Source organism: Topomyia yanbarensis, chromosome 1, assembly GCF_030247195.1.
Source record: "Topomyia yanbarensis strain Yona2022 chromosome 1, ASM3024719v1, whole genome shotgun sequence".
Taxonomy (NCBI): Eukaryota; Metazoa; Arthropoda; class Insecta; order Diptera; family Culicidae; genus Topomyia; species Topomyia yanbarensis.
The window spans coordinates 992261-1007106 of record NC_080670.1 but is presented as its reverse complement, the minus strand read 5'-3'; the positions used below and the strand labels follow the sequence as shown (position 1 = coordinate 1007106).

The window sequence follows — 14846 nt, the reverse complement described above, 5'->3', positions numbered from 1 at the left end:
AATTCTTATCTGCGAAACCAAAAATTTACGCATAAAAAAGGAATCGTTAAGATATGAGAAAAATTAATTACGATGAATTGAAAATAAAAATGGAAGCAAATCGGTTGAGTGGTTTTTGAGCAATCGTGATCACGGAAAAACCATTTTTGGAAAAACGACATTTCGAGATAATCGAGCTTAAAATTTCATGTTACCACTACTCTTGATAGAAGAAGCGCGCTTGGAAACGTTGTAAATTTCGATATGTTACTCGGATCTCTATAAAAATTTCGGAAAATACTCTCAAGGAGTTGTACTTTCAGATAAATAAAAAAATTCGAATTTTTGAAAAATAAAAAGTTATGTAACCCCTTAATCTACCAACTTAGGATATGTTCGAAATGGGAATCGCTATCAGGGATTCGCTTAAAAATTGTGCTGGTTTTCTCGTTTGATTTTAAAGGTATCTGAACTTTAAACCAGCCAGAGGCTCTTTAGGTGTCTAAATATACGCTGTAGGAATGTCGTAACGGCCAACAGCGAGAAAATAATCTCACTAAAACATAATAATGGTTAAAAGTAGTAAGCAGACTGCGGCTACAACTAAAAAACTATTGATTGTATTTGCGACGAGAATATGAAATAATTTTGAGCGGCCTAAAATAAGCATTAACTATACTGAAAACCTTGCTTTGTGCGATGGACATACTATAAATTTCAAGCGCACGTCGTTCATTATTGTTTTAACTATCACAATGAAAAGCAAGCAGGTTTATTACGAATAGATAAGAAGATGATAAGAATTGATTAACTAATTTAATACAAAGCATTAGAAAGTCTAAAAGACGCAGACATAATCAATTGCTCTCATTTTTGAGCTATTTTATGGATATTAATAGATAAACACAAGGAAACTTTACCATTCCTGTAATGATACATTTTGTCATCCATCAATCATCAGTCAGCAACGAAATAATCGCGAAGTTGGAATTAATTTAAATAAAAATGTAATACATCAGCATAATAAAATTTTCTTAGACAGGAGTCTTACGCACTACGATACAAATGTGCAGAACAATCAGCCAATCCAGCAACAATCCTGCGTCATTATTTGCTAATACGTAGATCCAGCACTTCACCGCCCTCTAGTTCTAAGTCCAGAGGTGTCGAATCCAACTCAATCGGCTCACCGTCAAAGCTCAATTTGATCTCTGCCGGTTTGCACTTCAGTTCTTCAGCTGCCTTGATAGCAACAACAGCCATCTTTTGGGTTTTCTCCACTAATACCTGCAACGGTTGCTTCCACCTGTCGGATTGCACCTTTAGTGTAATTGAATTGATATTAGCAACAGCCTTTGAACGTTTGTTTGTGTTTGTATTTTTTTCAGTCAACATATCCGCCACCGTTCTTTCCACAGCACGACCCGCTGAAATTAGAACGCATTACTTAACATAAAACCATAGGCCAAAGCATCGTACTTATAAACTGTGATATTCTATAATCAATGGAATCCGGCGTATCGTTCGGGTCGATTATCCGTTCGTTTATATCCAAAATAACGCAACTTGGGTCTGCGTTTACTCGTTTTGATAGTTGCGCAATTAAATCGCCAAATTTCTGATACTTTCGATGAGTAAATCTCTCAATCTTACCACGCCATTTGACTTTGATCGACATTTCATAGTTTTCAGATTCAAACGAATAATCGGCGTTGTTTTTCGCATGTAGCGTATCTTCCTCTTCTGAATCCAAATTAATCTGCACAACAAAAAATGATAAAAATCAGGTTCTCATTGAAATAGAAAGTTCAACTCACAACACCGGGAAGAATTAAAGCGGGACTGTCAACTAAATTGACCACTTCGACTGCTTGTTGTCTGTTCCTTCGGCGCCGTTGTCCTTCCGCTGTTCCATTCAGTTCCGAGGCAGAGGCCATGGAAGTTGAAGCCATCAAATTATGATTAACACATATGTTATAAAATATATCTTTTAAATCCTGTAAGTTTTCCAGCAACGAAGGTCCATGACTACGTCTCGGCCTTAGACTTGGCGCAGAACGTTGTCTTAGTAATGCTTGGTAACGCTTTTTCAGAGTCGCTAAGTATCGTTTGTTCATCGTATTTGTACAACTGTATTGGTTAAAAATCAAATCGTACATTTTTTCCATTTCTTCAAATTGTACTACAAATCAGAAGATTAAACACTGAAAGGGTTACATTTTTCTGACTTACAATCTAAGCATATCGTTTCCACCTCCAGCTGACAGGCGTCTGAACTAACAGGAATGTCGGTCGTGCTACGAAAAGCAGCGTTCTCGTTGGAACTTTGTGGCTGTACAATCTCGTGTCTTGTAGAATTTTTCTTTGGCGGCGATGATTTTAAACTCTCCTCTGACTGACTTTTCTTAGAAAGACGCTTTTTTCTTATCAACGGCATTGGGTCTGGCGCCGGTACAACCATACTATCTTCGATGTCAGCATCATCTTCGCCGGGAATGATACTGTCTTCGTCGGGAATAACACAATCGTCGCTTTCTGGTAACGGTTGAATTTGAATAAAAAGAAAACATCTCTAGCATTTTATCGTTTACTTACTGTCCAGGTAGCTGTTTAAGTTATCAAAAATATCATACTGGTGAGACATCCTAGAACAATTTTACGTTAAGTCCACCGTTTTTTAGCTTTTCCACACTATTTGGGATGACAACAAAAACGAAAAACAATGATCTTCAAGTGGTGCCTCAGATTCAATGTGATAGATACAGAAGATGTAGCAATACCAGCAATAGACGACTTGACAATCTGTAACTGTGTGTTCAACGATTTTTGTTTTCCTCCATCTGTCATAGGTGGAGGAAAACAAATTGAAAATAGCTTTTCGGTCGGATTATTTTCGTGCTGGAACCTGACCAACCGGTATTGTACGTCTCCGGAATAAGTTTTACAGTGACATGGAGCATTTCAACGCCATTATAAATACTTTAGGCGAGCTATTTCAAACGTTTAAATTGGCTGACAGTTTCATACATGACAACTGGAGGAAAACAAACCTCCAATTAGTGTGTGTGTGTGTGTGTGTGAAATAATTTGCATAGAACTCTATTGACCTTTCTATTCCCGTTAAAAAAGAAAAGGCGCTGAATTATTTCGTGATGAAAATAAAATATTTTGCACTGCAAAAATCGGTTGAGGTTAGGTATTTCGTGATGAAAACAAGCCAATTTCCTTTGGTTTGATTTTGCATCTGTGGTTGTAAATGAGCTGTCAGAAATCTTAATACTGTTCCTCTCGCTCAATTTCTTCAACTTTATTACATCTCGACAAACATATAATTACGGCCTAAAAGCCAACTGTCACAATCCACTTTGAATGGAAATTCCGGACAAACCGTTACACGCCAATCACAGATGTTGGTAGTAAACGAAAGAGAAAAGTTTTCTCTTTCATAAACTGTTGTGAACTGTGTTCGACTAGTAACGGTTTGTCCGGAATTTCCATTCAAAGTGGATTGTGACAGTTGGCTTTTAGGCCGTAATCATATGTTTGTCGAGACATAATAAATTTCGATTTTCCATATCCTTTCTTCGATTTTTCGGTTACTAATCCATTCAAATACGACTTTCACCTACACCGTTTAGATACAGCTCATTGCCTCGGATTTGCTGACATAAGAGGGGGATTTACCTGCACAGTCGAAATCATGAGCTGCGTTATCAAAATATTTCAGAATTGGAAGAGAGTACGCCATATATCAACCAATATCAACACGAATTGTTTCTTACGAAACAACTGATGTTCTATAATGTTTAACGCCTGTGTTGAAAACAGCTGATTATTTTTCAGCAAAACAAAATGTTTATGATAATGATCCGTTCGAGTGAATGCTGATACCATCGATAAATAATACGAATGTTTGATGGAATGTTGAGAAGGAGGTAGCATCGTTGTCAGATATACCAGATTATCGGTATTTATACCGATTTTCATACTCATAGCACCTCAAAAAACACCAATTTTTATGTTTTATACTGTTAAATACCGATTTTGATTAAACTTCCTAGCATGGAATATGATTAATAAACTGTTAGAGTGTATCTTTTTTAAAAAAAAAGTACCATAACGTTTCATTATTCGGTTAGAATCCTATCAAGATATGGGCTCTAGCTCAAGAACCAGTTACGTTGAACCCATTTTTTTTCTCTTTTTTGCATTATGATGGATACAATTTTTTTATTCAAAGTTAAGTCAATACTATATGGATCAATCCGACAACGCTGGGAGAATGAGAATTTTTTTTCGGATTAGACAGGAAGCTTATACGTGCAAAACGAAATCTATTTATTAGAAAAAAGACTGGAAAGAAATATAAATTGACTGTCAGCGTATTTAGCTCTCCTCCAAACTTAATTAGTTCAGAAACATCCCAACAGGTGTAACCAATGCTTTTGATGTCCGTGTTATTACATTGGAATATTCAGTAGCTCATCAAAACTAGACGATACTTTATGCTTACAATACGGACAAGTTCCTATTGATATATTGAAAAACGTCTTACTTTGCACCAGCGAAAGAAACCACTAAAAATGAAATTAAATATTACTACTTATTCAAGAATGGTAAAATATTATTAAATCGTCGAATTTGGGATAATGTCTACAAAAATGTGTAAGTGAGAGATCAACTTACCTTCTTTATGCAACCGACATGAAATATAAGTAAACACTTGTCATTATCGCAAGAAACGATGGGAATCATGTTATGGTCATCTCTGTATGACATGCAAATTCCGCAATTGATTGCGTCACTATCAACTCCTTCGTCCTGATTTCGCATGGGGAAGGACATAATCTCTAATGTTCTCAGCAAGTTAGTATACACATCACTCTCCGGATCCCAATTTTCTATTTTCTCGTCATAAAGTTCCCTCAGATATTCTATTTCCTTTGATGGACCAATGAAAGTTACCACAATTGATGATGGTTGCAATGGATGCAAAGTGAGTTTTAGGAATATCTTCTGACTAAATTTAACAATTCGCCACGTAGTCCGATTATCGATTTCCAATGGATCAACCACGTGGCACAGTTCATCTATTTTGTGCAGATTAGCATAAAATTCGTCCAGTTGGTCTAACAACTGAACAAACGAAGTAGTATGCATCTCTATGGAAGCGTTCCATTTGAACAGCTCGATTGACGGTCCGAGATCTGGAAGGGTATGCTCAGTCACCCTAAACTCGGTTTCTGAAGTGCGAACCATTTCAAGGCGATGATTTTCATTTTGTTTAAATCCGGTCAATTTAAAATGGTGTAAGTTTCTATCGGCATAGATTTTACATCTATGGTGTTTCCTGATTTGTTCTAGTTGATTGAAGAAACTGCGAAAAGTAGTGACATTTGGAACTGTTTTTTCATATGACTGCGATTTCTGTTGGTCGAGAAACCGTAACAGGTTATCCATGTACTCAAAAATATTACCAGTTTTTGATATATTTTCAGTGTTCATTAATTCCAACCTTCTGAAAACGGATATAAACATACGAATATTTTTTGGGAACACTGGTACCGCAATTCTTATGTTATAAATCTGTAACGCAAGGAAAATGGTATAACCCATTATCGAACATCGAGACATAACCCGTATATGTACTTACTCCGCAGTAACATCCTATGAAATGATTAGCACGAATTTCTGACAAAAAATTATATTTTCGCATGAAAACTGACTTACTTTGAAGATCATTGTCCATTTTCAATTGTAATTTAATTTAGAGACTAGAGGTTTCTCCTAGCACAAAGCCAAGCAAAAATTTCGGACAACGAACGTTTACAATCTACGACGTTACAGTCAGATTTCTCAACCCTTGTTTTGATTTTTTTGTGTAACGTATCGTAATGCTGCCGTCACTGTCAAACACAAAAGATGCAAAAACCGAACCATACATAACCGCAAACTAATAAACAGGTGAAATTCGTACTCGACTTGAAAACAAGTGGCAATCAAGGCAGTCTATTAAAGTCGCAGTGAAAATGGAGCCACAAGCCTCAAAGGACATCAAAATCATCGTAAAATGGAGTGGAAAGGAGTATCCCATTGAAGATCTAACCGACCATGATACGGTAGCCGTTCTAAAGCATGAAATCTGCAAAAAGACACAGGTGAAGCCGGAACGGCAAAAGCTTCTTAATCTCAAGTACAAAGGTGAGTAATGCTACTTTCTGCTCACGAAAAATCGTGCATTACAGCAAGAGTTTACATTGGAGTTTACAGAAACATTTTCTTAATATGGGCAGTTTGAGTTGAGAAATTAATAAACAATTTCATTTGCCCAGTGGTTTTGTAATATCAAAGTGTAACACAGAACCCTTTCACTCCCGAATTCTAAATATCTTACCAAAACTCATGGACTTCCTACAACGTTTTTTTACAGGTAAATTCGCAGCGGATGAAGTACGTTTGGGCTTACTCGAACTAAAACCTAATTTTAAACTAATGATGGTTGGTTCATTGGAGGCTGACATTGTCGAAGCATCTTCCAGACCGGATGACATCGGAAATGTAGTGAATGATCTCGACAACGAGGACGATGATAAGGTTCCACTGGAAAATAAGGAAATTTATTTGTCAAAAATCAACAAACGCGTACGTGATTACAAGATCAACGAACTGAATCCTCCACGCGAAGGCAAGCGTTTACTGGTATTGGATATTGATTATACCCTATTCGATCATCGATCAGCAGCTGAAAATGGTGCTGAATTAATGCGACCATATTTACACGAATTCCTCACTTCCGCGTATCAAGACTACGATATTGCTATTTGGTCCGCAACTTCGATGAAATGGATTGTGGAGAAAATGAAACTGCTAGGGGTCACTTCACATGCGGAATACAAGCTCGTTTTCATGCTCGACTCGGAAGCGATGATTACTGTCCATTGTCCGTTGCGTGGAGTAATTGAAGTGAAACCTCTGGGTGTGATTTGGGGCAAATATAGCCAGTATTCCTCGAAAAACACCATTATGTTTGATGATCTGCGGAGAAATTTTCTAATGAACCCTAAGTCTGGCCTTCGGATTAAGCCCTTCGCAGAAGCCCATCTCAATCGTCACAAAGACAAAGAATTGCTAAAGCTGACGAAATACCTCAAGGATATTGCGAAACATTGTGAAGATTTCAATGAATTAAACCACAAGAAGTGGGAGAGCTATAAGCCGAAGAAACGACGTGAAGCGGCTGATGAATGAATGGCGTACATCTCTGCAAAGTCGACTTGCCTTATTCCATGAATGCTTTAAATGAACCTAAAACTTTTGTTAATAGTAGAATGCCAACATCAACAATAAAAAAGATGCAATGCTTATTTTAATAGAAAACTTTCAATGTATGCCGTAACTCGCTCCAATTGAATATCATAAGATAACGGACATATTGTTAATAGAATGCAGCTGTCGATTTCGCCAACAGAAAAATAGTTGGTGCAAGTTATGTATGTTTCCTGTTGTTTGTTCCATTTCGATACCAGTGTACCATGTCTCGCATTTCTTACTATTTCGTGGTGGTTTGTTTGTTTTGAAAATTGTATGACCAATATTTCGATCAAGAATCGACCAAAGGGCCGAAGTCGCAATGATATCGAATCGAGAAAAATAGCTTTGAAAATTCGCTTCAGAAAATTAAATCGCATTTTAACAGTGTTTGAATACTGCGCTTTTAAATGTATTGAAACATTTTAAAACAATACTACTTTTCGGAAGCAAGCAGTTATTAAAATTTATTTTAGTGTTGATTAGGCCATTTTCGGGTCACCCGCTTATTTTGACGACTCTCAATTTTGCCCTGCAGTGCCACCAGAAAACAAAAATCAAATCGACGTCAACATTTCATAAGGCATTATATACAATATGCTCATGTTGAGAAAATGGCGTCTGAAAAATTACCTCGTATTTTATATTCCCATTTATGAACAGGAGCTTGATTTAAGGACCAAACAACTCAATGCCGTGTTAAACTAATCCTTTTTCTGAATAATATACAAGATTTATTAAAAAAAATGCATTTTGAACGATTTTTGCAGATAAATGTTTTGGTCCTTTTTGAAACATCACACTGGTTTTATGCCCTCTCCCATAATCCCTTTTCGGCGAGACGTTAGCTTATAGTGCATGCTGGTGAACCCTTTTGTTTATAGCAAATGATTATGTGACGTTTATTTTGATCCCTTTCTCGGTGTTAGGAAGTTTTTGTACCCTTTTCAACTATAGTCTTTTTCATTAAGAAAAGGGCCCATAAACAGTTTTTTTTTCGTTTTGTTGTTTGGTGTATATGAATCGTTACATTTTGAGGGGGTGTGAAAGGGAACATAAACAAAACAAGTTATTTTGCTTATGTGCCTTTTCGATAATCTATTTTTTCGCCAACAGCCAGGCTTCAGAATCGGCTTATTTAAAGTGTATAAAACTTTGTTAGTGTCCATTTGAAGTAAGTATTAACCGGAATTGTTAACGTTTTGTTTACGGGCCCATTTGAAATGTTCTCGTCAATTTATCTAAAATCCCTTCGGAATGAGAGCCTGAATTCGTTCGATAAAGTTGTTCAAAAGCCGCTGTAACTGTAGTCACGGTCGTCACGCCTGATGTTCGAACAACGGTGGCTGGGACGCGGTGTAATAAACCTAACCCATCTGTCACACTAATATTAGCGTTCAGAGTTGTGTATCAAATCACGCACACCCATATCTTGTCTATCAACAATCCTTAAACGAAGAAGGTTTCTTGCAAGAAGAAGGAAATTCATGTCAAAAAACATGGAAGCGAAGTACAAGTAGTGTTCTGCCGTCGGAAAATATTGGTTTTCAGTCCCAAAACTGCACTGAAAGTGAACTCCAGCTGTCGGAATTGGTGCCAACAAAGATGGAACGGTTTGCGATCAACATTTTGCACAAGCAGATATACAAAATATGTCGTTTGTGCGGTGTGGATAATCCGGTGAAGTTTCCCATCATCGATGAAAACGAGACCGTCATAGTCGGCGACGACGATGAAGCGACGCTAGTAAGAAAAATCGAGGAATGTGTTGGTATACAGGTAAGGAGAGAACAAGCAGCCAAAATAAAAGTTTATTTAATTTTGTTGCTGTGACTGCTTTTGTATATATTGAAATCCTGCTTTGAACCGTTGATTTTTTGCCGGTAATTCTTACGCAGGTCTGCAAAGATGACAGAATGCCGCAGAATATTTGTTCTCTGTGTGTGGATAAGATCAATGACTTCTTCGAGTATCGATTGATGTGCGCAGCGACAAATCTGCAAACCAGAACCATTTTGAACCTGCCCTTGGTAGACCCGACACGGAAGCTAGTAGGATCTATTTTTCTGACTTAGTATGTTTGGCAAGGCATTATTTTTTGTGCATTTCAGATTCCTCCTATTGGTGACGGGACGAAGTTGGAAGTGAAGGATGTCAAAACGGATGTAAAAAAAGTTGTCGAGGCGGCCAGTACCAGTGGCGTTAGCAGTACTAGTTCGACCAAAAAAGGTAAAAAAAGGCGAGCCTCTCCATCCCCATCACCATCACCAGCACCTACCACCAGAGTCAAAGCCGCAGTCGATATCGTTAAGGATGAACCTGTACCCACGACACCTGTGAAAGCACTTACGAAAAAAGAACGACTGAAGCAATTACAACAACAACAGAAGGAAAAGGAAGAAAGGAAGCTAAAAGATGATAAGAAAAAACTAAAAGAGGATGATAAGAAAAAAATTAAGGAGGACGACAAGAAAAAAATAAAAGAGGATGATAAGAAAAAGGTAAAAGAAGAGGATAAGAAAAAAGTAAAGGAAGACGATAAGAAAAAAGTCAAAGATGAAGACAAGAAAAAAATCAAAGATGAGGACAAGAAGAAAATTAAGGATGAAGACAAGAAGAAGATTAAAGACGAAGACAAAAAGAAAAAAGAGATTCCAGTGGAAATTTCATCTGAGCTGAAGCACACAAGATCGAAGCGTAAAGAATCAACACCACCTAAGGAAGTAAGTGATGTTGAACTGAGTGTGCCTGCACCGAAAAAGATCAAATTTGAGCATCCTTGCTCTTACTGCTCAGATGAGTTCAAGACACAGACTGAGTTAGATGGTCATTTAATCTCTAAACATACTCCATTGGTTCGCAAGTTTGGCTGTGGTTCATGTCGTGAAAATTTCGATTCTGTCCTTGAATTTAAGGATCACAATTTGTGGCATCAGTTAACTCGTACTTTGTACACATGCTTTAAGTGCAAACGGAAATACGACAAAAATGCTGCCCTTGTTAAGCACGTCTCTCTCAATGCCTGCGGTCGAGTATCCAGAGGACGGCCTCCAGCTATAAAACCGGATGTTCAGTGCCGTTTGTGTAACAAGAAGTTCAAGACTCAGAATTTGTACGAATGGCATAGCTGTTTCCTGAAACCGAAAGCCAACTGTCCAAAATGCAATAAGTTCTTCGTAAAGAAGCCTGTTCTCACTAGGCACTACATGATGTTTTGCACTGGAAGTCTCCCACCACCGGAACCGGTAATTATTCCAAAAGAGGAACCAGTTGACTCTACTGATAAGAAAATGATTGGGTCTTCTGGAGCGGCTCCTAACAGTGCAGAAAGAAGAACTCGTCGTTCCGTTCCTGCAGAACCGGAGTTACCGAAGGAAGAACGTGAAATTCCGTTCCCCCCTCCTTTAGAGCTGGCACAAGAAGTTGCCACATCTCCATCTGGCAGCAAAAAGAAAACATTACGTTTCAAAGAGACCGTTGAAGTAGTCACACCAACACTGGAAACAGCGAAAATCACTTCACTGCTTGATTCCGGTGCAAAATTAGGCCGAGATACAGATATTGCCACAATCAACAATTTACTTAGCTCTGTGACTGAGGCAATAGCTAGTCTTTCGGAAGCTAAAGCCAAAAAGAAGAAGAAAAGGAAAGATAAAAACAAGGAGAAGGAGCGAACGGACGACAACCCACCTGCAGGGACTCCTCTCGTAGAAACTCCCGTAGTAACTACCCCCGTAGAAACTGCTCTCACAGAAACTCCTCCTGTAGGAACTCCTTCGCCAGTTGACGATAGCACGGTAGCAATTGCTATGGAAGTAGGTGAGATGTCTTTAGATCAACAGTTGGCATTCTGTTCTGATAAGCTACCAATGGTAGTGTTGGCAAAGACACAATTCAAACAAGAGTGTACGGAGATCGACATGGAACCTTCGCAGCTGCAGGAGCCGATGGATGAGGACGACGTTGAAACAAATGATTTTGAAGATACTGCGAATGATTTTGCAGATTTTCAGAGTGATGACGAAGATGCAGAGGAACAGGAAGATGAAAGTGGGCAGCAAGAGAAGGAGCCACAAGTGGAAAAGTCTCCTTCACATGAATCAACTGCCGAGGAAGAAGAATCTCCATTTCCAATGCCTATCAAGCAAGAACCAGATATTGAATCGCAAAATGAAGATGAAGAGAAAGAAGAAGGAGAAGAAGAAAAAGATGGGGAAGAGGAAGAACATCCTCCTGCAGATGCGTCATCACCAAATGCTTCTGTTTTACCGGCAGTGGCTTCTGTTACAATAGAAAAAGAACCTCATTTTGATGTACGGTTTGCTATAAACATTAAGAAGGAGCCTGGCTTGGAAGAGGAATCTGAGCCACCGCCGGCCAAACGGAAACGACCCGAGTCACGCTCATGTGCTGAGACATCAATATCAACTAAAATCGTTGATGAATTACCTAGACCGCTAATTATTACAATTAAAAAAGAAAAGGGGCTGCTCAATGCTTCTGTAGCGCCGACAGCGGAAATCAGAACGATTGTTTTGGATGACGAGGACGATGATGATGAGCTATCAGCTAATCCAGTTCAAACAAAGGGCAGAAAAAGAGTATACAAGAAGCCTAATTTTCTGGCCGTTAAAATCAAACAAGAAAAAATTGACCCGACATATGACCAACAGGAAAAGCTTGGACCAGAAATATGTGATCTTCCAGGCAATATTCAAATCAAGCAAGAGCCGGTTGATGACAGTCTTCCTCGGGTTTCCAAGGCATCTGAGAAAGGATCAGAAGGGCAACTGCCGGTGGAACAAGCGGGAGACAAGAATAGCCCATCAAGCGAAAAATCAGCATCCCCTATAATCGCATTTGATGGCGTTCGCATTAAACAGGAAAAACAAGATACTACAGCTCAAGCATCACTAACACCGGAGCTAACACCAGTGCAGGATCCAAAACCGGTGGAAAGGAAGAAAAAATCTAAGGTTAAAATAAATCCATTTGCGCTACTCAAGCAGAGAATGGCGGCAGAGGCAGCTGCAAAAAGCCTACAAGGGCCAGAAACACCGGTTAAGGCAACTCAGGCATCGTCCCCACTTCCAGTCATTACAAATGTCGTAGGTAATGCTCCTGCTGCGTCTAGGTCGTCTTCACTGACAAGCTCGTCCGGCCGAAACACGCCCATTTCTGAAGTCGAGGTACAGCAACGAGTAACCGTACCAAGTATTACACCAGTCATTTCGAAAGCCACCACTAGCGAGGCAGATTTCCCAATGCCAATCAAACGAGAAATCATAGATGAAATAACGGAAGATCAAACCGGTTCAAATGAAGGCGAACAAGCAGAGCTCGATGATGATTTTCCAATGCCAATTAAGGAAGAGGTATCCGACACTATTCCTGAAGATAATCCGGACGATGTCGAAGAACCGGACTTTCCTATGCCAATCAAGGAAGAATTGGAAGAATCAGAGATAGATGACGGTCAGGTCAATAATGAAACAGAAGGCAATTTGTCGAGAGAAGAAGATTCCGATCATGAGCCGTGTGACAAACCGAATGACGGCGAGCTTCAGAGTGAAGAGGATGAACAATCGAAGGTAGAAGAGTCCGACAACGAGAAAACCGACAAATCCAAGGAAGATGATGTACAGAGTGAGGAAGATGACGCGATGCAGGAGGAGATTCCTGAAAATGGAGAAGCAGACTTGCAGGAAAAAGTTGAGAAAAGTGACGAGTCAAATGATGATGAGCTACAGAGTGAAGAGATGTCAGAAAATGGGAAAACTGAAAAATCAAATGAAGATGATCTACAGAGTGACGAGGATGACGCGATGCAGGAGGAAATGCCTGGTTCGCAGAAAAAAGAGCTGCAGATAAAAGACGAATCCCATTCCTGTGATCTACAGAGTGAGGAGGATGACGTGTCGAAAGTAGAAGAACCAGAAAATGGGAATGACGAAAAACTAAAGGAAGATGATTTAGAGACTGACGGGGGTAACGCCATGCAGGAGGAAATGCCTGAAAATGAAGAGGTTGATTTGATGGAGCAAAAGAAGTCCCTAAAAGAGGAGAGTGACAAGTCGAATGAAAGAGCAGATCTACAAAAGGAAGAGGATGAATTGGCGAAGGCAGAAGAGTCGGAGGATGAGAAATCCGAAAATTCAAATGATCAAGAGCTAGAGAATGAAGAAAACGACGCGTCGCAGGAAAAGGTGTCTGAAGATGAAGAAGAGGATTCGATGAAGGAAAATGACCCACAAGCGAATAAGACTGACAAGTCGAATCCGAATGATGAATTGAGGAGTGAGGATGGTGACTCAATGGAAAGTGAAAAGTCAGTGAATGCAAAAGAAGATCATCCAGTAGATCAGGACGAATGTGTTGCCATAGACTATGCGACGAGCAGTGGCATGGTGGATGAAGAGAAGGGTAAATTATCAGATGAGAAGCCCACAAATGATGAAGATATAGAGATGAAAGATGATTCTAGTAATAGCACGGACAATGAAGAAGACGATTGCGTGCAAGAAAATAATCAAAGAGAGATGTTGAGGACAGAAGAAGCGGATGATCTGCAGGAATTCTTAGCAGCAGTAGACAAGTCAAATCAAAAGGAACAGCTCAGTGATGAACAAGAGAACTCTACATCGTCTATTTCTGATATCCCTATGGAGGAATACGAACAGGTTTCGCACAAACCTTTCAGTGATTGTAACACGGAGGTTGCTGAGACCAAAAGAAATTCTGATCTATTTTCTCCTAGTTGTGCAAATCAAGTAGTTAAAAGCAGTGAAGTGGTATCAGAATTTATTAGTGCGCAACTTGACGTTCTACAGCGAGTAGCAGAGTCTACGGCTGACCACCACCCAGTAGCTGGGTCATCTGTGGATGTGGGCAACACACAAGATGACGTTTTAGAAACAGTATCTCTTTCACCAATTAGCCCTTCGCCGAAACAACGAACGCCATCACAATCTGATTTCGATGAGTTACAAAATCTGCTTACAGAAGGGTTGAAACCTTCAGACATCTCTAGTTCAGTGAATCCAGATGCGGTTGTTTCTTCCTCATCTACCAGTGCGTTGGCATCCGATGCTAACGGGGCCAGTGTCACTGGCTTGGATGACCTGGACAGTCTACTGAATAATAAGTTAGAAGAAATCTCCGATCAGCTAAAGAGTCTGCCACCCTCCGCTGAAACCACTACAACTGCCACACAAAATGAGGACATCAGTTTGGCGTTTGAACGTGAATTGTTGCATGAGATGATGCCACAAATTGGTAATCAGAATAGCGATGCATTGCGGACAGAAATGAATCCTATGCCGACTAATAGTAGTAGCGTTAGCGATAATGGTATATTATATGTAGACCCGAATCCGTTAGTAGATGGAAGTACTGGTGCACAATCGTAAGAGTTCGAAACCCTTCAATTTTGATGTATTAAAAACAGGATCATACATTGCGATAGTACTGAAACTCAAAGTTTAATATTTTCAGATTTACCTAACCGTAGTAGAGCTTGTATTTTATTATTTTTGATATACACGTATTTCGTTTACATT

At 39.3% G+C, this 14846-nt stretch overlaps 4 protein-coding genes across 5 annotated transcripts; 2 read left to right on the top strand and 2 right to left on the bottom strand.

Annotated features, from left to right (window-relative positions):
• Window positions 1–969: 969 nt before the first annotated feature.
• LOC131676546 (uncharacterized) lies at window positions 970–2986 on the bottom strand. The gene is made up of 5 exons (XM_058955632.1): window positions 2575–2986; window positions 2212–2514; window positions 1797–2161; window positions 1459–1738; window positions 970–1406 (listed from the first exon to the last, which is right to left on the bottom strand). The coding sequence occupies exons 1-5, from the start codon at window positions 2621–2623 to the stop codon at window positions 1087–1089; spliced, it is 1317 nt and encodes a 438-aa protein (XP_058811615.1). The 5' UTR covers window positions 2624–2986; the 3' UTR covers window positions 970–1086.
• A 1351-nt stretch (window positions 2987–4337) lies between these two features.
• Window positions 4338–5843, bottom strand: LOC131676539 (E3 ubiquitin-protein ligase FANCL). Of its 2 annotated transcripts, none has more exons than XM_058955624.1 (3): window positions 5633–5843; window positions 4666–5565; window positions 4338–4556 (listed from the first exon to the last, which is right to left on the bottom strand). In XM_058955624.1, exons 1-3 carry the CDS (start codon window positions 5726–5728, stop codon window positions 4440–4442), a joined length of 1113 nt encoding a protein of 370 aa, XP_058811607.1. In that variant the 5' UTR covers window positions 5729–5843; the 3' UTR covers window positions 4338–4439. The 2 variants fall into 2 exon arrangements, with proteins under 2 accessions (XP_058811607.1, XP_058811608.1); XM_058955625.1 differs by lacking the exon at window positions 5633–5843 and having other exon boundaries at window positions 4666–5356; window positions 5457–5552.
• Window positions 5844–5888: 45 nt separating this feature from the next.
• On the top strand, window positions 5889–7358 carry LOC131676543 (ubiquitin-like domain-containing CTD phosphatase 1). Its single transcript, XM_058955629.1, has 2 exons — window positions 5889–6180; window positions 6410–7358. The coding sequence occupies exons 1-2, from the start codon at window positions 6009–6011 to the stop codon at window positions 7225–7227; spliced, it is 990 nt and encodes a 329-aa protein (XP_058811612.1). The 5' UTR covers window positions 5889–6008; the 3' UTR covers window positions 7228–7358.
• Window positions 7359–8701: 1343 nt separating this feature from the next.
• Window positions 8702–14826, top strand: LOC131676537 (titin homolog). Its single transcript, XM_058955622.1, has 3 exons — window positions 8702–9066; window positions 9186–9338; window positions 9399–14826. The coding sequence occupies exons 1-3, from the start codon at window positions 8893–8895 to the stop codon at window positions 14694–14696; spliced, it is 5625 nt and encodes a 1874-aa protein (XP_058811605.1). The 5' UTR covers window positions 8702–8892; the 3' UTR covers window positions 14697–14826.
• The last annotated feature ends 20 nt before the right edge of the window (window positions 14827–14846 follow it).